The 27,504-nt window shown below is 36.8% G+C and overlaps 2 protein-coding genes and 2 long non-coding RNA genes across 4 annotated transcripts in view; all 4 read right to left on the bottom strand.

The window, feature by feature from the left end:
• The window catches only part of LOC139145779 (uncharacterized), a 300,693-nt gene that overhangs the window by 193,963 nt on the left and 79,226 nt on the right, over nucleotides 1–27,504 (bottom strand). The window contains exon 13 of the mRNA XM_070717084.1: nucleotides 23,649–24,051. Within this exon, the coding sequence (XP_070573185.1) occupies nucleotides 23,649–24,051 (403 nt within the window). The remainder of the gene's footprint in view (nucleotides 1–23,648; nucleotides 24,052–27,504) is intronic.
• On the bottom strand, nucleotides 1,142–2,032 carry LOC139145783 (uncharacterized). The gene is made up of 2 exons (XR_011555026.1): nucleotides 1,717–2,032; nucleotides 1,142–1,317 (listed from the first exon to the last, which is right to left on the bottom strand). It is a non-coding gene; the product is annotated as an uncharacterized lncRNA (long non-coding RNA).
• Nucleotides 7,026–10,753, bottom strand: LOC139145780 (uncharacterized). The gene is made up of 6 exons (XM_070717085.1): nucleotides 10,215–10,753; nucleotides 9,321–9,461; nucleotides 8,791–8,997; nucleotides 8,628–8,683; nucleotides 7,901–8,035; nucleotides 7,026–7,649 (listed from the first exon to the last, which is right to left on the bottom strand). The coding sequence occupies exons 1-6, from the start codon at nucleotides 10,452–10,454 to the stop codon at nucleotides 7,562–7,564; spliced, it is 867 nt and encodes a 288-aa protein (XP_070573186.1). The 5' UTR covers nucleotides 10,455–10,753; the 3' UTR covers nucleotides 7,026–7,561.
• LOC139145782 (uncharacterized) lies at nucleotides 20,033–22,217 on the bottom strand. The gene is made up of 2 exons (XR_011555025.1): nucleotides 21,870–22,217; nucleotides 20,033–20,352 (listed from the first exon to the last, which is right to left on the bottom strand). It is a non-coding gene; the product is annotated as an uncharacterized lncRNA (long non-coding RNA).

Genomic DNA, 27,504 nt, shown 5'->3' with positions numbered 1-27,504 from the left:
GCTAGAAACGCGTATACGGTACGGTACACGGTATGACCACGGTATTGAACGCGTACTGTACATGACCAGTCAGCAAGAGTTAGAAAATATTTATGAAAAATGCAAAGATATAATCGTCATTGCATAATAATACATTTTGTGTCAGAATTTTAAAACTTCAGTAGTCGTATGAAAGCCGACACGCGACGGCAGAACTGCGTATGTATCCCCGCCCACCGGCACCGCGGCCGTAGCTCGCTCCGCTGCCCCGCTAGCGCTGAACACCTGACCTCAGCAGGTCACCGGGTCAGTAAACTTGTGATGTTTGGCGCGAAGAATACGAAAACTTCCCGCTTGTCCGTCTGCAAATTTATACATTTCCGCGCGTAACCTCTGTTGAGAGTTCGATGACTCCTATGGTTATACCACGCCAGGGGGGCGCATACCGATACACTCGTAACGTGTCGAGTTTTATACTTTTCGTCGTTAGGCGCAGGTAATTCTTCATTCAAACTGCGAAATATTGATAAACATACAAATTTGCAATATACCTTAGAGGTTAAATCAATCAAGATGTGCCAATTCTAAGCCATTTATTTGTTGTCCTTCTGCACCATAAAAGCGCAGAACTGCATAGGGTAAGCGAAGGGGGTCACGTATCAATGGCGTTCGAAAATGGTGTCAGGCAGTAAATGGAAGAGCGTCACTCACACGCTCGACCGACCGAGTAAAAATTACAGAAAAATGCAATTTCTGCCGAAAATCGAAGAAATTAGCGCATGAAAATATTCTAAATTTAATGACATACAAATTAGGGGTTACCGTCTACAGTTTTCTTTTGCAAAAATCGCTTTAATTAACCATTTACCATCGGAACCTCCAACGGGGGTGCCGACGACTGACGGAATAAATAGAATTTCATCTCTCTCGCGAGACTGAAACGGGAGTTTAAAGAATCGCATTTTTAGTCAAATTTCGGGATTTTTATTACACAATTTGTATACCACCATATTCCTGAAATCGTAGAGAACCCGAAGCCCCAGAATCACGCCGTCTTTCGACCTATAGCCCGAGAACGGGGCAAAATAAGAAACGAGATTACAATCGTGCACCGGCAAAAGATTTTACTATATAGGAGTAAAAAGACATAGAGAAAAAAAGATTAAATTCAAATTGTGGTACGATTTATTTTAAATGCCATGTTCATTTCATGCCACAAGTATCTTCAAGAGATTTTCTTTTGACTCGAGAAGTTTCATGTAACATTTACATTACTGTCATAGGCTGCGATTTGGCTTTCTGTTCTCTAAATTTCTTGTCCCTTCCTCACTATGCATTCTGAAAAATACAAATCGTTCAGGGAAGAGTATAAGTCTTTACCGTTTGACCAAACATTTAAACATCGCAATTTGATGAAAGACATCAATAATTATTTGAAAAGAGACAAAAAAGTTGAAAACTTGAAGCAGAAAAATGCATATACATTTATGATTATTAAATTAATAATGATCAAATGTCAAACAGCGGACAGCTCGCCGTATGTTGTTTTAATACATACACGACGGCGTCGACGAGCGACAATCTGTAAAAATCTCAGCACTTACTGTAACTGTTGTGAAACGAAAGTGAATTCAGTATGAATCAGTACTCAACGAAAATTTATCAGTAGCTAAACATAGCAATGCAACGATTACAGAACATTATAGCGATGAACAGACGGACGGTACATTGACTTACATTTGAGAATGGCTCGCAGAGGCTGGATGATTCGATCCCAGTTCCGGTTGCAGGTCTCTCCGAACCGTGTGTACATACTTAGAAAACATAGTCAGCATTTTTACTGCTGTTCGCGTTCACAAATTTTGAAACCCGTCTATCTCTGGTGCTGTATACACGTTTTTCCAACACTGTGATATCATTTGCCTGGCGATTCCATAGAAAGATCACGAAATTGTCCACTAGATAACTCCCTAACAACAAGTACACAGCCGATGGTACCAAAATCTGACTTCGCGCCGATCAAGCCTCATGACGTTAACGGAAGTGCGATCTATAAATCATTACGCGATTTATAATGTAGTTCCGTTTTTAAACGTTGGAATTGACTCTACATTATGCACCAATCCGTTATGTTTTATACTTGATAGAGCACCCAATTTACAAGTACAATGAAAATGGTATTTTCATCGTAGAAATAAGACTCAAAATAGAGTAAAATTTCTTTCAACATGAAGATTCAATATCAATGCGCGAACTGAACTTGATGAACCGTGACCTCAGGGTGTAAACATGTCGGCTGCTCTCAGTCTCAGCGCTGGACGTTGGCGAAGTAGCGTATTGGATTTTCGTACAGCGGTCGGGATGGGGTGTGAAACACCCCAAAATTGTGCTCGGCAATACAACTCTAACGCTGAAAACATGGACAAAAGCATTGAACATCAATCCAGTCATAACAGAAAGCGAGATTTTGTTAGCGATGACAGGACACAGACTTAGCTTCCAGTGCTGCGCACTGTACGTACGTACCGTATACTGTATACACTGCGTGAAGTCTGAGCACGTCCACGGCCCTGCTTGGAGCCAAGGTACTAGTAGCGGGTCCTGCGACATTGAAGTTTATTTGTTTGTTTCTACAATGAAAAGTTCTCATCTGTTGATATTTTTAAGGTACAGATTTGCAGTAACAAAAGTCTACGACGCGTCCTTACACAAGTTACAGACCATCAGACTTAAATTTCGTTCGAAACTGTTTCAGTGCATTTTGGTATCACTCGCAGAAAATACAGAGTTTAACTTGCAAGTCAGATAAGTCCCTGTTTTAAAAATTTGTTTTCCTAAAAATTCAGTTGTCGATTGAACCTTGATTTACCAAACCAGATCGTCGAAGGGGGTACTCATGTAATGATGTTACATGTCACTGCTGTATAATACAGATGTACTCTTTATATCCATCATCCATGCAATGTTGTTGAGTTTAGGCCTGTGTCGCTTTCACCAGCTGAACTGTGCTTTAAAAGCTGTCCATTATCTAACAGTTTTTATAATTTAAAAGTTGGATTGTCTGTTATAAAAATAAATGAAATTCAATGTAAAATATAAATGAAAGGTCAGTTTTGTTTTCTTGAATAGGACTGGTCACGGAGTGCAATGGTACACTGCACTCCCGGTAATGAAATACTAGTCGGCAATGTGCCCATCATGTGTTGCTCCATATTTGCAGCAATAACCAATAACAATCTGTACATGTAATGTCATTTCTGGCACACAAGCTGCACACTTTGATGGCCTGCTGCACACAAGCTGCACACTTCAAGGTCTGTTGTACACAAGCTGTACACATTTTACATTTGCCGCACACAAGGTGTACAGTATGGAGATTATTGCACAGAAGCTGCACAGTTTTGTCTCCTGCTGCACAGTTTCTGCACAGATTAACACTGTGCAGAAACTGTGCAGCTAGCTGCATTTTCCTGCACAGCCTCTCTTGCACAGCTTTCCTGTGCAGCACTAGTGCAGCAACTTTACAGCAGAGCTGCCGCACAGTTTCATTTTCATAAGTTTGACATGAAAAAACCTTAACAAAATTGCGACCATGTGGCCATATTGGACCATATCGTGAAACAAATCAACATACATATGCATAACATAAGTCAATGTCCTTGTACCAACTATGAATAAATTCGCTTGATACATGTCTGAGTTATGGTTCTGGACATGAAAAAATCGTAACAAAATGGCCGCACGGCAGCCATATTGGATCATATAACAAAAAAGAATCAATATGCATATGTATGACATGGGTCAATGTCCTTGTACCAACTTTAAATAAAATCAGTTGAGATATGCCTGAGTTATGGCTCTGTACATTAAAAAATCGTAACAAAATGGCCGCATGGCAGCCATATTGGATTGTATCACAAAACAAATCAATGTGCGTATGTATGACATAGGTCAATGTCCTTGTACCAACTTTGAATAAAATCAGTTGACATATGCCTGAGTTATGGCTCTGCATGAAAAAATCATAACAAAATGGCTGCATGGCAGCCATATTGGATCGTACAACAAAACAAATTGACATCCATATCTGTGACATACCGGCAGGTCAATGTCCTTGTACAAACTTTGAATACAATCGGTTGAAACATGTCTGAGTTATGGCTCTGTACATGAAAAAATCGTAATAAAATGGCTGCACGGCAGCCATATTGGATTGTATCACAAAACAAATTGACGTGCATATGTATGACATAGGTCAATGTCCTTGTACCAACTTTGAATAAAATCGGTTGAGATATGCTTGAGTTATGGCTCTGTACATGAAAAATCGTAACAAAATGGCCGCACGGCAGCAATATTGGATCATATCAAAAAACAAATTGACGTGTATATGTATGACATTGGTCAATGTACTTGTACCAACTTTGAATAAAATCGGTTGAGATATGCTTGAGTCGTGGCTTTGTACATGAAAAAATCGTAATAAAATGGCCGCTTGGTGGCCATATTGGATCGTATCACAAAACAAATCAACCTGCATATGTATGACATATGAAGTAATCCTTGTACCAAGTTTGAATGAAATCACTTCAGGCATCTCTGAGATATCTGCATGAATGGATGGACGCAAGCATGCACGCACGCAGGCACGGACATGGCCAAACCTATAAGTCCCCTCGGACAGTGTCCGTGGGAACTAATGAAAGTTCAGTAAAAGTGAGAGTTAGTGATATTAATGATGCCCTGGTGAATGTCTTCATAACTCACAATATGGTCCAGCTAAGAAATTTGAGATTGTTATCTTTCATATGGGTTCAAATGATGTTGCTGACAAACATAAAGATTATATCATCGATGGCTTGCTTTCTTTAAGTAATACAGCAGACAAGTGTGTTCCAGTGCAATTGTAATTATTTCTAGTAGAGAGGATGTGAGAAATATTTCAAATTGTGATACAAGCATGAAAATTGGCATGTGGTGGATACATATCAGGTCACTTTTTAAGAAAAACGTGCCAACCAAATTAAATCCAATGTGGGGGCCATTTTTAGCTCACGTGTTCATAATGTTAGCTAATATCGCAGCAATGTCTGTCTGTCTATGTTCTCTTTCTGTCTGTCTGTGTCATTGATATTTCATGAATGGCTAATCGGATAAGAATCAAATTAGGTACATAGATTCTATTTGAAAATGGCAAGAACTGATTAGTTTTTGGTGGGTTTGGCTTGCATATTTCATGCTAATTCGCATAAGTTACAATTTTAGAAAAAACAGACATACAACGAGAATGGCTGCACAGAATTCTATGAGATTTGGTACAAATGTTGATAACACATTGATTTAAAAGTGTGATATGAAAGTTGATTGATAATTTGCATATTAATGAATTTTTCTAATTAGAGATATATAACCAAATTGACTCCATCAACCAGATATGAACTGAATATGCTCACGTGCATTACTGTGATTTGTTGACAGAATGACAAGAACATTAGATAAAAGTGTTGGAACCGATTTTGTTTATAGTTGGGTGGCCAAGGCATTTTTTCTACTTTTGACAGTAAAGTGGTACGGTACGAAGGTGAAAAATAAAAGGTTGAAGAACCTTGATTCATTCAATCAAAAGTTCTGAATTTTTTAATATTGAAAAATGACAATTTTTGGCTTTTCGTCCAATTTCTGCCAAGAATTCAGTCTCATGAAAGTTTGACAATCTTTAAACTTTGTATTTATCCCATATAGAAACATGAAGATTTGTTCTGGATCAAACTTTTGTTCTTATTACAGAAAAGTGGAAAATGGAAAGTTTATAGTACTCAATGTTCAGGGAACTTTCAATACAGGTGGATTGGCCATGTAGAATATGACTTCCTTGTTAAACTGAGATAGCAATAAAAGTTTGGAAAGTCAATGTAAAGTTAGTCTTCGTATTTTGTAGATTATAAGATATTAGCTGTATTACATTTTTATATTTCTGTCAGGTATAGTACGTTATGACACTGTGATATAGTATTGACATATAGATAGTGATTTTCTTTTTTTGAAGTATATTTTTACCTTGTCTCTAGTGAACAGGCTAGCAATTGGTAAAAAAGCAATGTCTACCACCGAGGGCGCTTTGGATCTACAAAATAACTTTAGTTTTACTTGAATATTGTAGAATGGTTGTCTCCAGCCAAGTTTGTGTTAGTTCTGAAGTGAAGTGATCGGCAAGTAACTGTTACTTTTGCTATTGTTCAGCACAAATCTTTTGATATCAGATAGCAAAGGCAGCATACAGAGACAGCAGTGTACCAGCTATCGGCCATTATTAAATTTGTAAAGGGATACTTGAAATTGAACAGGTGAGCTGTCACGTGTTACGAGGGGGAGAGGGTGAAAGTCGCGGGTCAACAATTGGGGTTGAGGGCGCTTTTACATATCTGGGCTTGGAGTGCAAGGAGTGTTATCCTGGGGTGGGGTTGGTCAGTTGAGGATGGGATTAAGATTTGTTTTACAAGTGTAGGTTTCAAAAATTTTTTCCCTTTTTAAATTTCTACAGCAAATAGATTTGCCCTTGCAAATGTCCACATCTGCTAATACTTGGGATTCTATGGAAAAGTTTAAAAATAAAGTTCTGTAACAGGGCCAAGTTTAAATTAATGATTACAGAAATCAATGTGCAGATGTATGTCATAATGTATTATCCTTGTACATCTTTTGGAAGAAATTGGGCAAGTCTGAGATAGCTGTGTGCACAGACTGCTGCAGAGACAGCACCGAATATAGTGATGGGAGCTAAAAAAGGAATGAGCAAGTAGTCAGATTTTCAATTTTTTATTGTGAACATTATCATGCACAAAGAACAAGTACATCATTTTGTACAATAGGTAATATCCAAAACTATTAACTGCAACAAACATGGTTAAACGTAGCCCACAGGGAACTGCATAACAATCACTCGAGGAGATTCTGACATTTGGTCACTCTAGGAACCTCCATACCTATGAAATTTACTTAATATTTTCTCTATGAGTTTTATTTTGGACTGTTTGTTCATCCATTAAAGGTAGTCACCTGTTATCAAAATATGCTCATATATGGTCAAAGGGGCATTCCTTGGTATTCAAAATGCTCATGTGAGGACGCTGTTTTTAAAAAGTGGCCACCCGTTTAAAATCTGTGATTGGTTAGATTTTCTCTTTCCATGGTAACTGTGGCAAAATTGGAACAGGTGACAGTATACCTTTAAAATATTCCAGAGCAGAAACTTGGAATCGAAAGTGCCAAAGGTCGCAAAGTGCAAATTACAGAACATAATAGGAAACAAAATGGGAACAAACGTATACATGAGTCAATAGGAAGACTGGAAAATACTGTTAGCCAGTTCTGAACTGACTGAACTGTGCACACATGATTTGATGAGTGAAGTTCATCCCCAAACTGGCCCAGGAATACTGTCAAAAGTTGAAGCCGGTTCAGGAGTACTGCAGACCGTTCACACACAATTTTTTGGGTCAGTACTAAACCTGATGAAATGTATGTGTATGAATCCCTAACACTGGCCGAGGTTTGGCTAGCAATGCTGTCGTGATGGCAATTGCTACTTTGTGTTGGTGGCACTTCGTGATGGCATCTTTGATGGCTTTCTGGTAGTCTCAGCACGTGTGGATGGTGGTTGTTCCAGTGGTCTGTGGTAAAGGAAAAATAATCAAGCGTCAAGTGACAAATTTTCTGAGATGTTTGTGTTGAGGAGAATGGGATGCAATTATTGAAAATGACAGAAAATGGTTACCAGGAGAAAATAAGGAAACTGTGGCTTGCATATTTTATCTAATGTTATTGTAGGTGTATGGTTGGTTGAAATGTGTGTAATGTTATGTGAATTTGCGTATTCTGAATGTCTTCTGGTGGAAGGACTAAAAAGTTAAAGTGCTTTTACCTCAATTCTATAACAGTTCCGTTGTCTTTCTTGAAGATAATTTGGAATGGCAACTTTGATATTATGTAGTCTTCAGAGCCAAGGGTCGTAATATCTCCCCTGTATGGCATGTGTACACCATCTATGAGCAGACATCTGTGGAAGAGAACAAGTGTCTTTATTTTGTCAGGGTATTTGGAAAGGGGTGGATAAAACTACAAGGATGCAATGGTTGAGCTAAAATGTTTCCCTTGGGTTGAACATTTCCTTGATCATGTATCCAATTGGGCTGTCAAAGAAAGGAAACTAAAACCTCACTTAACATGTCTTTTATCGATCAGTCTATCACCGTGGTATTTATGGTAATGGGTGAAGTGACTGGATGTTTTGTGTACACCATATGTCTGAACTAAGACTCGCCAATGCAGGCCCGGTCGAGGCAATTATTTGCTTCATTTATTATTTTGTACAGGAATGACAAAAGGCTGCAGCGTTATCAGAACAGCGTAACGATATTGAAAAAATAGTACTAGTCCATCTGACTTCCTGTCAAGGCATTACTACTGGTCCGAGCCTTGACGTGTGAAAGTCAAAGGGACGAAACATTAGACCATGGGGGGGGGGGGGGGGGGAAATGGTGTGATTGTGAAAAATTTTTTCTATTGGAAATTTCAATTTTTTTTCCTTCTGCCTGTGACCACCCCCATTCCAAAGTGTAATGTTCCATCCTTAATGAAGATGTACTTACTTTTCAGTCGTGTCTATTCCTTGTAGTGTACCATTTTCCTCAGCCTCTTCTATAACCTGAAGGGGAAAAAATAAGACCTCAGTTAAGTCTGTAAAAATCTGTAGTGTTGTTTGTGTGTAGACACTGTTGGTGAAGATAATTTTGACAGTGGACGAGTACTGACCTGTATTTTAGTAGAGAGTGTGCTGTTGATGTTATTGGTTTCCTTGTACTGGTCAACTATTACTGGTCCAATTTTAACTCTAGCACCTTCTGTGACTTGCATATCGCACTGCTGCCCCCAAAGGTTCATCTGAACGGATCGCACACCATCTGTGAGAAGTAGATCTCTTTTGCGGGTTTTGTTTGTAGTTTGCTGTTCTTGTGAAACCTAAATGTAAAGAGATGAAATTGCAAGTTGATAGTGTGCAATGGAAATGTGTGTAGAGTGGTACAATAGGTGTGAAAGAGGTATTGTTGAATACTTGTGAATTATTACAAAATTAAATTATTCTAAAAAGAGCATTTTCTGCCAATGGAATTTTGGACAACAATCAGAAATAATTAAGATAAGAATTTGCACATGCTATCATGTTATAAGAAAGTTGTTGCCAGACTGATAATTCATGGAAAGAACAGTCAACTTGCATAGGAATTTATCAGGGAACGTGTTATTGTTTGTATAAACAAGATATTGTCTTGTGAGGATGTTACCTTATCAATTCTAGCGACAACGCTCACTCTTCTCTTTCGTGGTGAGTGCTCTAAATCAGCTAATGGCACCACTTCTGGTTCATGGAAGTGTGTGTCTTTTTCTTTTTCTACTGCGAATGCGTTGTTACCAGTACGGGTAATCTAGGGCCAACAGAAGAATTGCATTGAACCAAGCAATATAATTTGAGGATTGCAACATGCAAGTGAAAATTTGGGAACGGGTTGTTAAAAAAATTTTGTCTGTGAACAATTGGGGGCAACATCCTAAGTTCAATAGATTAAAATCAGGGACGGACCATTAGACTTTGGGAGGGGTCAGAACCGGAAAACAAAAAAATTGAGACCTCTCTCAAAAATTAAAAAAAATATTCAGAACATAACCGGTAATAAAAAATTATGCAAAATTCAGAAAATACAATCGCAAGTCTATTTACATTTGAAAACAACAAAATATGAAATATTCAGACGTAAAAAAAAAATTTAAAAGAATCCGAACGTGACCCCCCGCAAGTCTAATAGTCCGTCCCTAAGTTGAAAGTTTCGCGTCAGACCGTGCACACTTGTTTGACCGAAAATTTGAAAAGATTTCAGACTTTTACCCTGCAATCCTTTCAGACGACGTACTACTAAATGAAATGAAAATATAACCATTCTCAATTGACAAAAGTCTACTTATTGCAAAACAAGAAAAACCGATCTTTGTACTGCAGAGAAATTAATTTGGCCAACCCCCACCGCGATACCCAAATAATTTTTTTTTTGAAAGATCGATCTTTTTACGTTGTCCGTTAGTTGACAGGAAAACAACAGATTGTAATACGAGCTGTGGAGTTTAGACTTAACGTTTTATAGATGGAACGGACGATTACAGGGTTAAGATATTAAAGTGTTCACCTTTGTATATTTGTTGACGCCAATTCCACCGTCTCGACAGTTTGTGAAGCGTCGTAATTCCAGAAATGCGCCCTTGGCAAATTTACGAATGCATCCGTCTTTCCATATTTTGACCTCATGGATGTTGCCGTTGTCGTCTATCGCCATTACATTGTGGAATGGTCCATTTGTGGAGTATCGCTCCTCAGGTTCTTCTAGAAGTTTTATTTTTATGGTTATATCTTGAGTGCTGGTGGCCATTGTGAGCGAGGTTTGATGGAATCTGTAGACAAGTGGAAAATGGTATTGTAAAGTGGCTGAAAACAGTAGACATTTGCAGCAAAATTAGACAATCTCCCTTGAGGGCTGTTTTGTTAATGAAGATTGTGTGGAACGCTGTGTAGAAAAATGATTTTTGTACACATTGACAATATGTCTATGACTGACTGGTATTGTATTCAAGCAAAACAGGTGAACGATTGATTCTGTGGCAATCCTATCCTGAAGAAAAGTAAATGTTACGATATGGTTTCGTAATAACGTAAAGGCACTCCTTCAAGTACTATAAAAATAAGAAATACTTACTTGTCTATAAAATTATTCCTTTTTGGACGGCGACAGGGACTTCTGGGACGCACCTCTCTGGTCACCTTTCGCTTGAAAGGTTTCCCAAAAAATGTGGCGTGCAAGATCACGAGCGTGGGTTTATATAGTGCTCATGAATATTAAGTGGATTCTGAAACTGCCTCGTCCGGACCAATGAGAGGTATGGGGAAAGACAACAAACGTAATAGGAAGCAAGGGAGTGGGTGTGTCCTAGTGTAGTTTCGAAAAATGTTGCAATTTTGTCGATGGGCCAATGACAATTCAAAAGCGGAATGCATACAAAATGAGGTGATCAGGATCCCTAGAATGATATTTGGTATTCGATATAGGATGCAGCCTTTTCGTGTGTAATCGAGAATCAGTGCAGTTTTGTGATTAATTTACATGTGCACATGCGTACGCAAGTTGAGGCGTTGTGCTCGTGTGGGAAAACCTTTCACATCGTCGTTGTGTATAGTATAATGTAAAGTTCGATATGTAATATTTTTGCCACTGAATGTCCTTGTATATTTTTGTATTACAGATTTGTGTTTCTATTTAATGTATTATTTTGCAAAGTGCTCTTGAAATTTTTGGTTTTAAATTTTCTACTCTGAATTTTTTTTCCATTTCTGACCACCCCTCGTCTCCCAAAGTGTAATGGTTCATCCCATAGGGGTTTCACTGTAAGTAGGTCAATCTTGTATTTGTCTATCTAGTGCAGTTTGTATATGGTTGAATATTTCTAGTGAAAGTAGAAATAACATTTGCGCTTTGAGAATTATGTGAATGAGGAAATGGGAGTGTTAGGTATTGAAATCATGATCTTTTGCGTATCAATGTTCTTGGTAGTGTATTTGAGTAGTAGAAATAAAATAAATAATTCATGACATGAATATGTCCTAGACAATGTTGATGTTTTTGGTTATGCAGTTATCTTATTGATAGCTAGTGGGATTTAAGTACCAAGACCATCCTGAGTATAACAAGTAGAATATATTTTCCAATGGAATACATGGATACTAAGCTGTCAAATTATGGTTGAATTAGATGATTATATAATTAGTGATAGTTATCAGTTTGTAATTTGTATGTGGAATTCAAGATTGAAGCTTTAGTATTGAGATATTAAAGAAAAGAAGGAAAGTTGAAATGACAATGACAGCATCAACAGGGCATAGTTGAATGAAGTGCTTTTTAATGTTGAATGGCATTGAAAAGCTCATTTGAAAGTTATCTTTTGCATTATTTTGTGCTTGACATGACTGCATAACTGAGTATTATGTGAGTGATTGTTGTTATAATTTGTTTATACTGCTACCCACACTGGTTTGTGATCACTGTAGTAGGATTCAAGTACACCAAAATCTGTACACTGAATATTTGTATAAATATGATCAAGGCAAGATCCATAGTTTGTTGTTGGTTGTTGGATAACTTGTTTGTATTTGAGTTGGTTTGTCATAAGTTCAATCAATTGTTTTGCTGAAGATGTTTCTTGTAACAAATCAATATTGAAATCACCAAGTATCACTGTTGGTAGATTATTGTCGAGTTCTTCATTAAGATTTAAAAGAGCTCTTTTTAAATTGCCTATTGGTGTTGAAGGTGGAATATAAATAGCAACAACTTGAAGTAAGCCAAATGTTGTTTTGTATATTGCTGTGATAAACTCGCAGTGTAAGTAATTGTGTGATTGTGGAACTGACTCCAGGATGTTCGCTTTGCTATACAATACTAGGCCATGATATGGTCTTGTTGTTTGATATCTGTTATCGTCATGTCTGGAAATTTCAAAACGTGGAATTGTGTAATCATCATTTAGATCACCACTTTGTAATCTTGATTCACTGCAAATAAGTACATGAGCTGATGTCAAACTGAAATCATTCACAACATCTTGAAAATGGCAATGAAGTGATCTTACATTTTGATAAGCAACAATAAATTTGTTTGGTATATCATATGGAAAAGTCAAGCAAAGTTGTAACATGGAATGTGATCGCATGCGTTGCATTTCTTCTGTGACATCACTGCTGACAGATATTTGATTTTCCTGTAATGTGGTTATGTGAAGACCAGCAAGTTTTGTGACTCTGCTAAGGGCAACATAGTGTATATGACACTGGTTTCTGTTTGAAGCAGTACTGAAATCAACAACTACATCAGTGAGAGTATCACCTTGGCAACGGTGGACAGTCTTTGCACTGGCTGGTCTGATGGGAAATTGTTTTCTAACAACTTCAGCATTTTTATGTCTTCCTACTCTGAATTGCCGTGATATCTGTGTAATGGGTGTCCATGCTTTGGTTACTCTCCTCTGGTATAAATGTCGTTTTTCTTGTCGCAGTGCTTTGCCAACAGTGCTATCATCAAATAAAATCCATAGAACCATGACATGATCTAAGTCTGGTCCATCAATAAACTTTATTACTCCTGGAGTGCCATTTATTAATCCATCATCAACACACAGATTCATACATACAATGTAGTTCAACTCGTTGATTTATTCCAATGGATAATTGAGATACTAATCCCATTGTCTTTTGAGGACCTAACATTGCAACTATGGTTAATGTTTTTTGTTTCACTGTTTCAGAGACATCCCCAATTACAGTATCAGTAGCAGATACATTTGTTTTAGTTTCTGTAAGTCTGTCGTACACTAACACATTATGGTTATCAACAAGTCTGTTTTCACAGTAGAGATGCACTATTGAATCATTGTACGGTGGACTTCCATTATTGGTTTGTACTATGCAGGTTTTCAGAATACTGATGTCATGTGAAGTGTGTTTTCCTTCACGTACACGATTAAGTAATTGTGCGAAATCCAAGTCATCTTTTCGACGCATAATATCTGTTAATTCAAACATTTTGAATAGGTCTTTCCAGATATTTAAAGCAAGTGGTCCATAATCATGCCTAAGATCATTAAATATCCAGCCATCAAAGACAGGCTTCAATTGATACAGGTCCCCAAATGCAACTATACTGACACCACCAAAGAGCTGATTGTTTGCCATGATTTGTTGAAGCCGAAGGTTGATGTAGTTGAACATACCATTGCCAACCATGGAGATTTCATCAATGAAAATAATTTTTAAATTCCTGTATTTTGCTTGCAAAGTATTTAGTCTTTCTGATGTTAAGGGTTTATAGTGAAATCCTTGGCTTGCAGGAATCTGCAGCGCTGAGTGAATTGTACTCCCTTTAATATTGTATGCAGCCTTGCCTGTTGGTGCCATGAGTAATAGTAATACATTGTCAGGATTTTCACCAGGACGACTTGAAAGATGTTTCAAAAGTACTTGATAAAGTGATTTCAGAACAACAGATTTACCAACACCTGCTCCACCTGTAACAAACACATGCAAAGGATCTGTTTTTGTTTTAATCCAATGAATTATATGATAGAATATTTCTTTTTGCTTCTTGTTAAGAATCTGTAAAATGGGGTACAGCTGACTGTCAGGCATTCGTGGGTGTTGAAGTTCTTCAATATTGGGATTGTTTACAGCCATGCCAATGTCTTGTCCTATGTCATATTGTGAATGACTCATTCTGTGGGGCAAATATGTTCATTGTGTCACTTTGTCTGCATCCTTCTGCAGAGTCTTGTCTTTCCTGACGTTCTGTATTTGGAGCAATATTGTCAAACATATCCACAGCTGTATTCTGTACTGCTTCAATTGCTTAATGATCTAATGCCTCAGCATTTTTATTGTAATCCTTTTGTTTAGTATCTACTTCCTGTTTTATTTGCAAATAGCGGTCATGGTATGTACTACCCCTTATGAAAATTTTCTGTAGAAATTCTATCGAATTTGATGACAAAACTCAATTAAAGTGACACAGAATTTCTACAGAAATTCTACTGAACCTTTATGGAATTAACGGAGTTTAATGGAGTTTTGGCCCCCTTTTTCTGTAGAAATTCAACAGACTTTCTGTATCATTTCTGTAGAATTTACAGAATTTCTATGTAAATTCAATACACGTTCTACAGAGTATCTGTAGCATTATATTGAATTTCTACCACATTCTACAGAATTTTTATGTAGAATTTCTGTAGAACTATATTTAATTTTTGCACTCTTTTACAGAAGTTTGTTTGTCTTATACGAGTTCAATCTCTTAGAAGTATGACAACAATATGTGTTAAACTTTTACTAAGTAAGGAATACCACCTTATGATATTGCCATAGATACCAATGCAATGAATTACTGCAAAACTCACAAAAAATCAGTCAGCAAGTAAATTATAAACATGTAGTTTATTTCTAAAAGAATTATGATTAACAATCGATCAAAACTTGATGAAACATACAGGGACTACAAAACATAAAGCAACCTACACATATGAATGCAAGGCCTACCTCTCCAGTCTAGCAGTTTTGACCTCAGCCAAGTGCATAATTAAAGTGTTGTGTATCTTAACTCACGTAATTTTCAGTTGATGCTGCAATGTGGATCCTTACAGTTGTGACATATTAGTGAGCTCCCTTCTTCATAACACTGTTAGAATCTTGCTAATGGACCTTGGATCCTAATGTTCCATGCAATTTGGAGTTGAACTTTAGTACTTTTCATAAGAGCCATGTGCACTGTGGACTGCCTCAAGTTCAAATGAATAATGCGTGGCTACACTATTATGTAATCAGCCCATTGTAAAGGCAGGAAACTATTTGCATAACAAAGCAAAGGCACAGGTCAGCTCACTTGACTTAGGATCAAACAAAGAGAGTCTGGTTGGTCTGTGTACAGTCATGAAATGTACAAAAGCAATGGTAAAAGGAATGGTACAATTGAAACTATATACATTTTCCTGGGATGTGTGTGTAAATGAAAATAGCTTTTCAGAATTAAAGGGTACACGAGAATGTGCTTAGAACTCTCCATAGGTAAATGTCACTACCTTTTCCATATTGAAACCAGCTATATATATGTCACTGAGTTCTTATCAAAGCTCATGCCAACATGCAAAAACATGAACTTAAGTCTGAAACAGTGTAAACTGTGGGAAAAAAAAAAAAAAACAGAAAAAAATTTCCACAAAAGCTATGGAACCGAAAAATTCCATAAAAAATATGTTTAATTTCTGCAGATTTTCTACAGAAAATTATCAGCAAACTTCAATAGAATTTAAAGTTTCTATACACATTAAAATTCTATAACATTTAAATTTTTCTACAGAATTGTATTGAAAATTTTCAATTGAATTTCAACAGAAGCATATTTCCATCAGATTTCCATAAAATATACAGAATTTTCTATAGAATATCAGAGTTCAATACAATATCTACAGACTATTTTCGTAAGGGACAACCAGCCAATAGTTGATTTTCATGTCTCCAATGATAAAACAACATTACTAACTCTCTGTAATGATTCTCTGAGTCTCTCTCTTTATGAAAACGAACATATCGGATGACTTTACTTTTAGTGCGTATTTTGTAGATAAGTTTACCGACACGATAAGTTGTCCCACTGTTGTTGTTGTCATCATTGTAACCATCATCATTGTCTTTCTTCTCTACTTCATCAGGTTTTTCCCTTTCAAAAGTATACCAAGCTGCAAAGTCTGCCAAGCACAATTTCTCAAGGGCTTTTGGACGACGCTCATATTTTTTCAAGATGTTGTCACTTTCTATATCAGTAGCATTTGCCGGCATATTTTGTATTTCATCCAGTGGTTTCAGTAGAATAACTCGATCATTAGGGGGTGATGTATTAACAAATATGACATCTCGTGATGCTCTCCTCAATTTCATTTGCATAGTTAGATACACAGCCTCTTGGGCACTAACTTCAACATGATTTAGGAATTTGTTTCCTATATGTCTGACACTCTCCCTGATGTCTTGATTTCCTTCTCTCACTTCATCTACAGCTCTAGCTAGCAAGTTACTCATTCCTCGTTGAGCTTTGCTGATGTAAGATGCTATGTACATTGCACATGCAGGCATATGGATCTATAATAAATTGAATGTCCATGTTTGCCCTCCATGCTTTCAGTAGAATATAATTATTTATTCTGATTTCATTAGGTGATCTTTTGAGGAAGATTTTTTCAGATGTTAGGGATGACTGTATTGCTTTAATGTAGGTCTCCTCATCAAGTTGTATTTTGTCTAAGAATTCATCAAATGAGAGCTTTTCTCCGAATTGTAAATCAGAAAGTACAGTTTTAATACGTGTATAGTGTTCTTTAAGGCTCTGTTCTGTTGTTTCATCAACATCCATAGGTAATGGTTGCAATATCATTGTTCTTGGCATAGGTGGTAGAGGAAAACCAAATCTACAAACACACTGACCTTTGACTTTACATGTTTTTGCATGTCTATGCATCTGATAATTTATCAACTCTGCAAGGTTTTCATCACTGGTTTCATTGCTGCATGTAATATACTGATCTATGAAATTAATAATTTCATCATCATCATTCTCACCATACTGTGGTGCATCTTTGATCCATACAAGCATGTGTACATGTGGTGACCCTCTTTGTTGAAACTCGACTCTGTAAAAGTAGTCCTGTATTTCACCAAGTGGATGGTGTGAACTGAGTAGAAAATCATGCATAAATTGCTGAAAGCAATGGTCAAAGTGTCGAGCACAAGTAACCGGGTCTGATTTGATAAGTTCAGACTTGGTGTTCCATGACATATTTAATATATCATTGTCTGTGTACTCCTTTTCATGAACTGTCTTTCCAAGAATTTTCAAAAGATGTATCCACTTGGACTCTGCTGATGAGAAGGACATGAAGTATGTAGGAATTGCAATTTGGCGTATCATAGCAAATATGTCTCTCTTAGCACTTTCCCAATATGGTGGTGACCCTCTCAATGTTTTTAATACCCTGAATCCTTCATCAAGTCTAACTATCTTGTCTACATCTTGAGGAGATTGCACTTCACCAGCTGTTACTTTACGGCCTTTCAGATTACATTTGCGTAAGCATAATGATGCTTTGTCTTTGATTTGCTGAATTTGTAACTTTTTCAGTTTGAAGAAAATGTTCGGAACAGATTTCGCAACTCTTCGATCTTTATGTCGCAGTTCCCATTTGCATAGTGTACTGTATGATACTGGGATGTTTTGTTCACTGTGTCTCGGCTGACCACAAAAAATTGTTGGAAATGAGAGTTCTTCGGAATACTTATCTTGAAATATACCTAAAGGTCTGTTGCCTTCACCCGGGGCAAAGCAAAATGCTCCTTGTGAATCTATGTTTCTATCATAAGAAAGTGAAAGCATTGTATCTAATGTTCCAGCAGCCTGATCCTCTAATTTGATTTCTTCTGTCCAATCATCATTGTTATCATCAAAATCATCATCATTGTTATTGTCAACATTTTCATTACAGGATTCCTGTTCATCTATTTCAGAATTAAGATTGCAATCATTGTCCTGCAAAAATTCTTCCCAGTCATCAGATTCATTCTGATCACAAACATTCCAATTTGTACCAATTGTTATCTTTTCCGCTTTATACAAAGGACTGTTTTCAACTAACCACTTTGCTGCCATTATCACTTTGTGAGGTCTAATATTTTCAACTTGGTACGCATGATTGTAGCTTATTTTCCTTTTGAATTTGACAGGTATTGTTTGTGAATCATTGATAGTTCTGGGTAATGTTGAAACAGTGCTAGATACATCAGCTATGACATTTACAATATTGCCTTTCAGACTAACTTGTCTACCCCGTGGCAATTCTCTGATTTGCATGAAAGGAATACGTAAGGCAACAAGTCTTTCTTCAAGTGGGTGTAATTGTAACTCTGGTGGGATTCCTGGGAATGACATTTTGTTTGCTACAGCACAAGGTGGCAGCTTGGACTTTTTTAAATATGAGTAACAAGTTTGACATAATGGTGACATTTCATCATCTGTGGCATTTACATAGGATGATGCCAATGATGACAATTTACTTTTAACATTATTGTAATTTACAACACTTTCTCTGTACCACAGCTGTTCACAGCACACACATACAAATGTTGGACCATTCTGAACTGATTTATGGAAAACTTCAATAAGTTCATTAATTGATTTGGCACCACTGCAATTTCTTTTAATTTTCTTAGCTCTTGCATCACCTTCTTTTTCAGCTTGTCTGTACACTTCATCAGACCGTCTTAATTTCTTTGATTTAGCATTTCTCTGTTGTTCACTTTGTCTGTACACCTCATCAGACCGTCTTAATTTCATTGATTTAACATTTCTCTGTTGTTCATTGTGTCTGTACACTTCATCAGACCGTCTTAATTTCATTGATTGAACATTTCTCTGTTGTTCACTTTGTCTGTACACTTCATCAGACCGTCTTAATTTCATTGATTGAACATTTCTCTGCTGTTCATTTTCTCTGAACTCTACCATTTTCCTTTTTTCTTGCTTTCTTTTCTTGTCTTTCACTTTCTCTTTTTCTCTATAATTTGCACAGTCTGTGGTTTCAGCCGTGTCATGAAATGTCTCTGTATCTCTTTCCTCAAGGAAATCATAGTGCCCACTATCAATTTGTCCTTCACACGGATTGCATGGTATAATAGGTGTATTGTTTCAGAGGATTCACCTTCAGTGTCGAATGGTTCATTCAGAACATCTAGATGAACTGCAATTTTTACACTGTATGCCATAGCAGCTGCATTTATTTCAATATGGCCACCATGAGTTGCCAAACCTGGGTCAGATATAGACATGTACTGTCTGTAGTCATCTTGATTATTCACATGATATCTCTGATATTCACCTTTAATGAACTGCTCATATTGATCCCAATGATCAATTATATAGTTGACAATTTGTAATCTTACAGCATTATGATGAATCTGAGATCCAAAGAGACCTTGACTTATAGCCCTAAATAAACAATTGCCATCACCCTCAATAACCACCTTTCTGTAAGAATTTTGTGGACTTGTCTTTTACGTTGGAGATGCAATTTTCTCTTTCATTTTTGGCCTTGTGGCTTAATTTCTTTACTCTCATTGTATTGATGTATTCAACTTCTAACAGATGTGATAAGATTCCTTCAGATTATTGTAGTTGTTGCAGTATCAAAAAGGTATAATCTGGAATAAATGCTGTTGTGTTTCACTCAAGAATTCGTGTACAAGTTATCCTTGTATTTCTCTAGGATGGATGGTTTATTAGAAAACACCAAGAATAAATAAATATATCTCTGTATGTTGTGTATATATATCTTGTGGCAGTCACTATAAATTAAAGCAAGTACTCAAATCTTCCAATTTTTAAATATTTATTTGATTCTTATGATGGTGTGATTGTTATAATAGTGAAAAGTGAGCCTTCTAACGGCCAAATGTCTGAGCGTTCTGTGAGCCTTCCAACGGCCAAATGTGCAAATATGAGCCTTCTAGCGGCAAATATGAGCCTTCCAACGGCCAAATGTGAGCCTTCCAACGGCCAAATATGCAAATATGAGCCTTCCAGCGGCCAAATGTGCAAATATGAGCCTTCTAGCGGCCAAATACAAGCCTTATTACAGCAAAATCAACCTCTTGAGCAGTAGTGGTGCAGGACTTCGGCTTGTAGATGTAATCTGTATAAGAAATAAAATCAATATATGATTTGAGTGGCAGCATGGGCTAAGGGACGGACCATTAGACTTTGTAGACTTTGGCAAGGGGGGGAGGGGTGGTCAGAACCGGAAAAAAAATTTTCAGAGCAGAAAATTTGAAAACAAAATTTTCAGACTTCTCTCCAAAATAAAAAAAAATTTCAGATTCCTCCAAAATAAAAATATTCAGAACGTAACCGATAATAAAAAATTCTGCAAAACTCAGAAGAAAAAAAAATTTGCAAGTCTATTTTCATTTGAAAAAAATAAAATTATCGGACGTAAAAAAAAAATTTTCAGAATCCAGTCGTGACCACTGCCCTCCCAAAGTCTAATTGTCCGTCCCTAAATTTAAAGTTCAAAAAATACCCAGTAGAAAGTTCATGCCAACAAAATGTCACCCTATCAAAAATACTGCCAAAGTACTGCTCCCATTTGATCAGGACTTTTCAAATAACTGCAACAAATTTGAGTCATGTATGTAGCCCATCATGAACTGTATAATATATCAGTCTATCGAATTTTTAAATTCTTTGACAAAAAATAGGAAGACATATACCATAAAATATGCAAATAAACGGACCTACCCTAGGCATTTTCCAGGTAAACGTTTATGATTTATCTGCTCAATTTCAATATTTTGAAAAACAACCCTTATATACAACAACTACACTTCCCCCTCTATACAATGTTTGGTTCCTTGAAAAAATGTGTACGGTGTCTTGAATGACCATAGTCGGCCATATTTCTATTGGAGATGCGTATTTTTTATTGAACGAATTTGATTTTTTTTTCCATATTTACGACTCCTCAAGCACATCGTTCTCGAGATTCAAAATTTTTGATCACTACCATAATGAACAAATTTATCTTTATCGCGATGAAATCATGTCTATTTTCACAAATTCAAAGTCTAACCTTTTGACGCAATAAACTTCTGACGTCGTACGGATACGCATACTAGTACACCTTGGCCACGTCGGCCATCTTGTTTTTCCACTAACACGTGTCCTCACCACTTGTTCATATTTACGACTCATCAAGGACACCGTTCTCGAGATTCAAAATTGTTGATCACTACCATAATGAACAAATTTATCTTTATCTCGATGAAATCATGTCTATTTTCACAAATTCAAAGTCTAACCTTTTGACGCAATAAACTTCTGACGTCGCACGGATACGCATACTACTACTAGTACACGTTGGCCACGTTGGCCATCTTGTTTTTCCACTAACACGTGTCCTCACCACACCGTTCTCGAGATTCAAAATTATTGATCGCTTCCATAATGAACAAATTTACCTTTAGCTAGATGAAATCTTGTCTATTTTCACAAATACAAAGTCTAATCTTTTGACGCAAAATCTTCCGACGTAAGGATACGCATACCGTACACCTTAGCCACATCGGCCACCTTGTTTTTCCACTAACACTAAGAGTATCAGTAACACGTATCATCGCGACTTGTTACCATACAAAAGAGTGAAACACTTACCTGACTTTTTCCTGTGACGGTCCTCTAGATGCACTAAGGTTTATGAAGCAGCTTAGTGCCGTTACCTTGCTTCGGATTGCCAGCAATAGCCGGCCTTCGACGATATTTCTGACGATGAGTACTACGGCTTTACTCTAGCCAGAGACGATGCTGAAGTTGGACTCAGTTTCGGATTCGGTTTCGGATTCGGTTCTTATATTTCCAGCTTATGTTAATTGTTATTATTTTTTCGAAGAATATAATAACTACTGATACACAAGGAGATATTTTAACTAGATGAAATTGCACAAATAGCATATATTTTATCACATAAATGTAGCATGTAGTTAATGACATAAATGTTTCATATATAATGATAATTTATAAAGTTTAAAAAATCAAAACACTTTAGGCAGTAGAGCAAGGAACTGTAATGCATGACTACACAAGACAAAACTGCTGAAAAATCAGTCAAAAGTTACAACTTATGAGCTGTCCATCTCAATTATGGGCATTATGCAGTTCAGACTATTCAAGCTAACAGTACTACGCACAATTCAAAGAAATGCATTCAATGCTATCTTTATTACGCAACATATTATGTAAAACAACATCAATCAAAACATCAAATTAATACAACATATTAACATTAAACCATGTGACACACATTGTGACATATAAAATGATTAAAGTATGTTTTTGTAAATATTGTTTTCCTTGCTCGACACTTCCTTTAAATTTTAAATTAGAGTGCTTTGAAGCTTTCTGTAATTTCTACTTTTTTAACCATTTGTGAATATATGCACACAATTTATGCCATGAAATATATGCATTGTTTCATTGTGATCTTATTTTCACTTTGTCTAGTGTGATTTGATATTATTTTAGCTGAAAAAAGGTCCAGGGAAAGTAAGGAAAATCCAGTATTCCACAGTGTAACAATTGGCTGAAAATATAAAATTTCTTTCAGTCTCTCGAATCCGAAACCAAATCCGAAACCGTGTCTAACTTCAGCATCGTCTGGCCAGAGTGTAACGTGGGGATAGCGCCCTCAAACCACAGATACCCAGAACCATGGTCATCATGCTTCCCATAGACTACCATGTATCAGAAAAATTAAAACTGTGATAACTTCATTAATATGCAAGCCACGCCCACCAAAACCCTTTCAGTTCTAGCCATTTGAATTCTGAAGATTTCTACCAAATTTGACTGAAATATGTTCAGCCGTTTTTGAGATAATGGGGATACAGACACACGGACACACAGACACACACACAGACAGACATGGCTAAACCATATGCTCACGTGTGTGAACACGTGAGCAAAAAATGACGAAACTTGGTATGTATCATGAAGATTCTATGATTTAACATTCCCGACAGTCATTAAGCATTTTTACTTCATTGAGCATTTTTCCTTCAGCCAATTCTTAATTTGCATATTCAATGAACTTTCCTAATTAGGGTTATACATCTTGATTGACTCGACCAAATTTGACAAAACTTGCTATGTACAATGACGATACTAGGTCAAAACAATAATGAAAGTCATTTAGCAGTTTTACTTAAGCTAATCACTAATTTGCATATTTAATGAACTTTCCTAATGGGTTATTTGAGGAGACAATGCTACCCTAACCAGACCAAGCCATCAGACAATACACTTTTTTGAACCAGGATTCTTTTGTAGAAATGTAGATGTAGCTGATTACTTTTGATAATCCAATTCTTGGCTGGATGATAAAATAATGTAAGCTGTTAGTTCAAATCCAAAAGAAAAATCACTGAAATTACTTACCAATGAAATCGCCTTGCTGAAAAGAGAGTCTACTAGTGTTTGTAATGACCCTTCCACCTTGTTGACTTCCAGTGAGATCAATGACATCTGAATCAATGATGTGGAATCCACGATATGATTGTCGTAATATCAAAACTGTCAAAGAGCCTACTCCAGAGAAAGTATCTGAAATTTGAATGTCCCACGATGATACAACACCAGAACATTGAAAAACTAGACCAGTGTCAAGAAAAATTCCAGATTCAGCAAAATCTTGAAGTGCATAGTCCGCCATGTTGTAACCAATACTTTGAGGACAGGCATGAGATGGTACCATTTGATAGTACAGATGAAAACCATGGTGGTTAATACTACCATCTGATACAAAATTTATTGTTACTTCATTACTTGTTGATGTAAATGCCTGTAACATTAAGATCATGCAAAGACAGTTATTCACTCCATGAGTATACTACAAATACTAAATATTTAACAATTAAGTTATCATTATCACAGGCTATTCACAAAACATAGGGCCAAAGTCCCTGAAGCTACTATAGACATGGATACAAAATTAAGTATTTCCTGACTGTATGAAATTATCTCACTAAGGTCATCCTAGGGACTTGTAAACCAAATATTAAAGCTGTCTGACCAGCGGTTTTGAAAAAACAAGCAACCCAACAGTTTATAGACTATATTAGTCTATAGTAGCTAATAAACGAGAGTTAATTACATTCTAATTAAAGTAAACAAGACTTGCTTAAATCAAGATTTACGTCATAAAAAACAGCATATATGTATCTGTCAGGTTATAAAGAATCTTAAGCTAAGGTTATCTTTATCAGTATTTCCATCCTGTTAACAAAGCACATTTTAACTTTCAAATTAACATTGTAAGTAAGTTCTGTTGAATAACTTGAGACTGTACGTACTCAGAGAAAGCACACTGAAGAGACAAATGTTTGAAACTTAAGAAGTTCAAGGTCATCAAAAGCATTATAAAGGAATCATGTAACACTTTCATTGCACTGTTTACACAGATTGCGTAATTGCTATAAATAGCACATGAGGAATCTTACAGCCCAGCTTTACCATAAAAACCCTATCACTTTGACCACTCTTTTAATTGACCACTCTATTTTTTTCCTCAAAGAGTAATTTTATTTATCCTTACCAAGTCAACCATAAATGAAAATTAGAACTTTCTCTGTCTCTATTTATTTGACCACCCTATCATGACAAACTATTATGAGCAATTTCGTTTAGATAACATACAGGGCACAATAAATGACGGTTCAGAATATGTAAAAGTTGGGATTCAGGAAAGTTGCCTTTACATGTTTTAATCCTCCAAGATGGTAAGCATTTCACTATGAACTGTCAAAAAAAGTTGAACTTTCTGATAATTCTACACTAAAATTATTTTGGCTTTGATGATTTCCCAATTAATTCAATTATTTAAAATCATATTAATTATTTTTTTCTGGGTGAATTGATAGGGTTTATACAGTACAAGAATTACATACAATGTAAGTCAAATTTTGACCAAAAATGACAAAAAAATTCCAAAAAAATACACCTTTGCATATTTCATCACAATTTGAACAAATCTAAGTTGGGTTATCCCTAGGGACCTGTATACCAAATAACAAAGCTGTATGACCAGCGGTTATGAAGAAGAAGATTTTTTACCAAAAACGCCTTTTTTGGCATTAATTTGCCTATTTTCAACAATATCAAAAAATTAAAAAAAATAGTTTCTCAAAATCCTATTTTGGATCTACACAACAAATATCAAATCAGTAAGTACTGCGGTTCTCAAGATATTTGAGTGGACGGACGCCTCACAAACGGACATACATACATACATACAGACTGACGCCGGACGCCAGACGGATACCCATCCCAATAGCTTCTATAGACTATAGTCTATAGTAGCTAAAAACACATTTTTGATATTTCCTTTATCTTGGCATTAGGGGAAGGCTCCATTAACTTTGATGGTACCTGAAACCCGAGTTGCTGCCTGCCAACTCGGGTGACAAACAGAAGACTTTTAATCCCCAAGGTGTTAATTTTCCATTGTTGCGATTATCTTATCGAGCTGGTGCTATGATAGGAACGTCAGGGCTGTAACGACTCACTCAATACCACGGGCACACACATATGCTTGCACATGGAACTATGTTGACAGGAAAAAGTGAACTGCCCTTTTTTCAATGCAAGTAATCTAGCTTATTCTTTAATTTAGGCTCTAAACTAAGTTTTAGAAATATGGTGAAACAAAATATCGTTCTTCGTTAATTTTCATTCAAGTTTCCTATTTTCGGACGCTTCACTTCAGTAACGCGCATTGATCATATATGCAAATGTTATCAGAACAGCATGGAACGTTCTTTCCACGTGGCGAGATTTTTCTTGCACTTGCAAACAACGTAACGAGTGAGTAAGGACTCCAAGAGCTGCGCATATCCTGTGACATTACATCTCCTATAGAGCGAATTTAAGTCAATGAATTGCTAGCCGGATCCGTCTATAAACAGTATGGCCACTCGTACATATTATGAAAAAGGAGAAATAGTAGAGGCAGTTAACGAGGCCGGTCGGCGGACGGCACAAACGAATTCGCGAGCTTACCATTGATTTTTGGTGATGTTGAATATAATTGAAAAGAGAACTAAATTCCAGTGTTCATGTTTGATAAAATTCCAAATTGACGACACCCAACGTCAACCTGTACGACACCGTATGTGTACAACACACCTGCAGTCGATTAGTCGATTGTGACACAGTAAAGCTTACACATAATGCAATATCGGTCGACCCACAGTCCCTCTATCCATGCATTTCTGCAGTTGTCTTTCCTATTCTGCTCAGTTAACAGACATGATTTCACAGAATATTACACAGAAAACATATTTTATCATATTTGGAGGCACTGAATACTAGCATTGCAAGAGAAAGCGACGACAAATTTTTCGGTTTGATTCCAGCCGTTGCTTGTGCTACGTCAACACACTCGCAGCGATCAACCCCAGAAATTATCGCACACTATCATCATTTATGATGGGAGAAGGATCACGAAAAACAAACACCGGTTTCAGGATATGATGATTTCTGTCTTCGTGTCGTAGATAGACGCAGAGAACACTTGATAGAGCCAAAAACAGCGAAAATTCGAAAAAAGCGTACACACAATCGGGGACTGTGGCATGCAGGACAAACCCAAGCTACGCATTATCACGTGACTGCCCCTCGTATCGCGGGTTGGCTGTGCGGTCAAGGTGATTGACACCTTTTACAATAGGCGTTTCCAGACCGGTGGATAGAGGGACTGTGGTCGACCTGAAATTTGACACTGTGATCGACGTAGCGTTTCAAAAGTACGAGAAATGAGACCAAGTAATTGTTTGTTTATTTAGATTTGATCTAAAACCTCCGGCAACCAACAGACAAAGTCCTACTCTTACGCAGAAAATCAAAGTTTTCAAGCGTAGACTCCCGCGTAGACTTTCCCTTCCACTTAAACCACGGCCCCTCCACAAAACGCGATGTAGATCTATGATCGACTATGGATGGATTGACGTGGCGTTTCAAAACTATGAAAAATGAGACTCAGTAACTTTTGGTTGCTTTACATTTGATCAAAAACCTACCCATCAGACAAGGCCCAACTCTTACGCAGAAAACAAAAGCTCTGAAGCGTCGACTTTCTCTTCCGCGTTTGAGACTTTCTTCTCTTTCGCGTTTGAGAGGAACAAACGTCGGCTTTATTCGGAAATAGCCGGCTATTGGTGGGCGTAAGTCAGTCCAATGGTAAGTTGCACCCGATGTGAACGTCGGAATAATTCGGGCTGTAGTCGGAAGAAAGCAA

The sequence above is a fragment of the Ptychodera flava genome, chromosome 12, assembly GCF_041260155.1.
Source record: "Ptychodera flava strain L36383 chromosome 12, AS_Pfla_20210202, whole genome shotgun sequence".
Taxonomy (NCBI): domain Eukaryota; kingdom Metazoa; phylum Hemichordata; class Enteropneusta; family Ptychoderidae; genus Ptychodera; species Ptychodera flava.
This window is presented reverse-complemented; position numbering and strand designations above follow the sequence as displayed.

Bases quoted from the DNA above. Each gene is read 5' to 3' on its own strand.
- LOC139145780 (XM_070717085.1), bottom strand. From the start codon at position 10,454: ATGGCCACCAGCACTCAAGATATAACCATAAAAATAAAACTTCTAGAA. The intron at 8,036-8,627 runs GTAAGTACATCT...TCTCTTCCACAG, and splicing joins GGAATAGACACGACTGAAAA to ATGTCTGCTCATAGATGGTG. The intron at 7,650-7,900 runs GTAAAAGCACTT...CCTTTACCACAG, and splicing joins GGAACTGTTATAGAATTGAG to ACCACTGGAACAACCACCAT.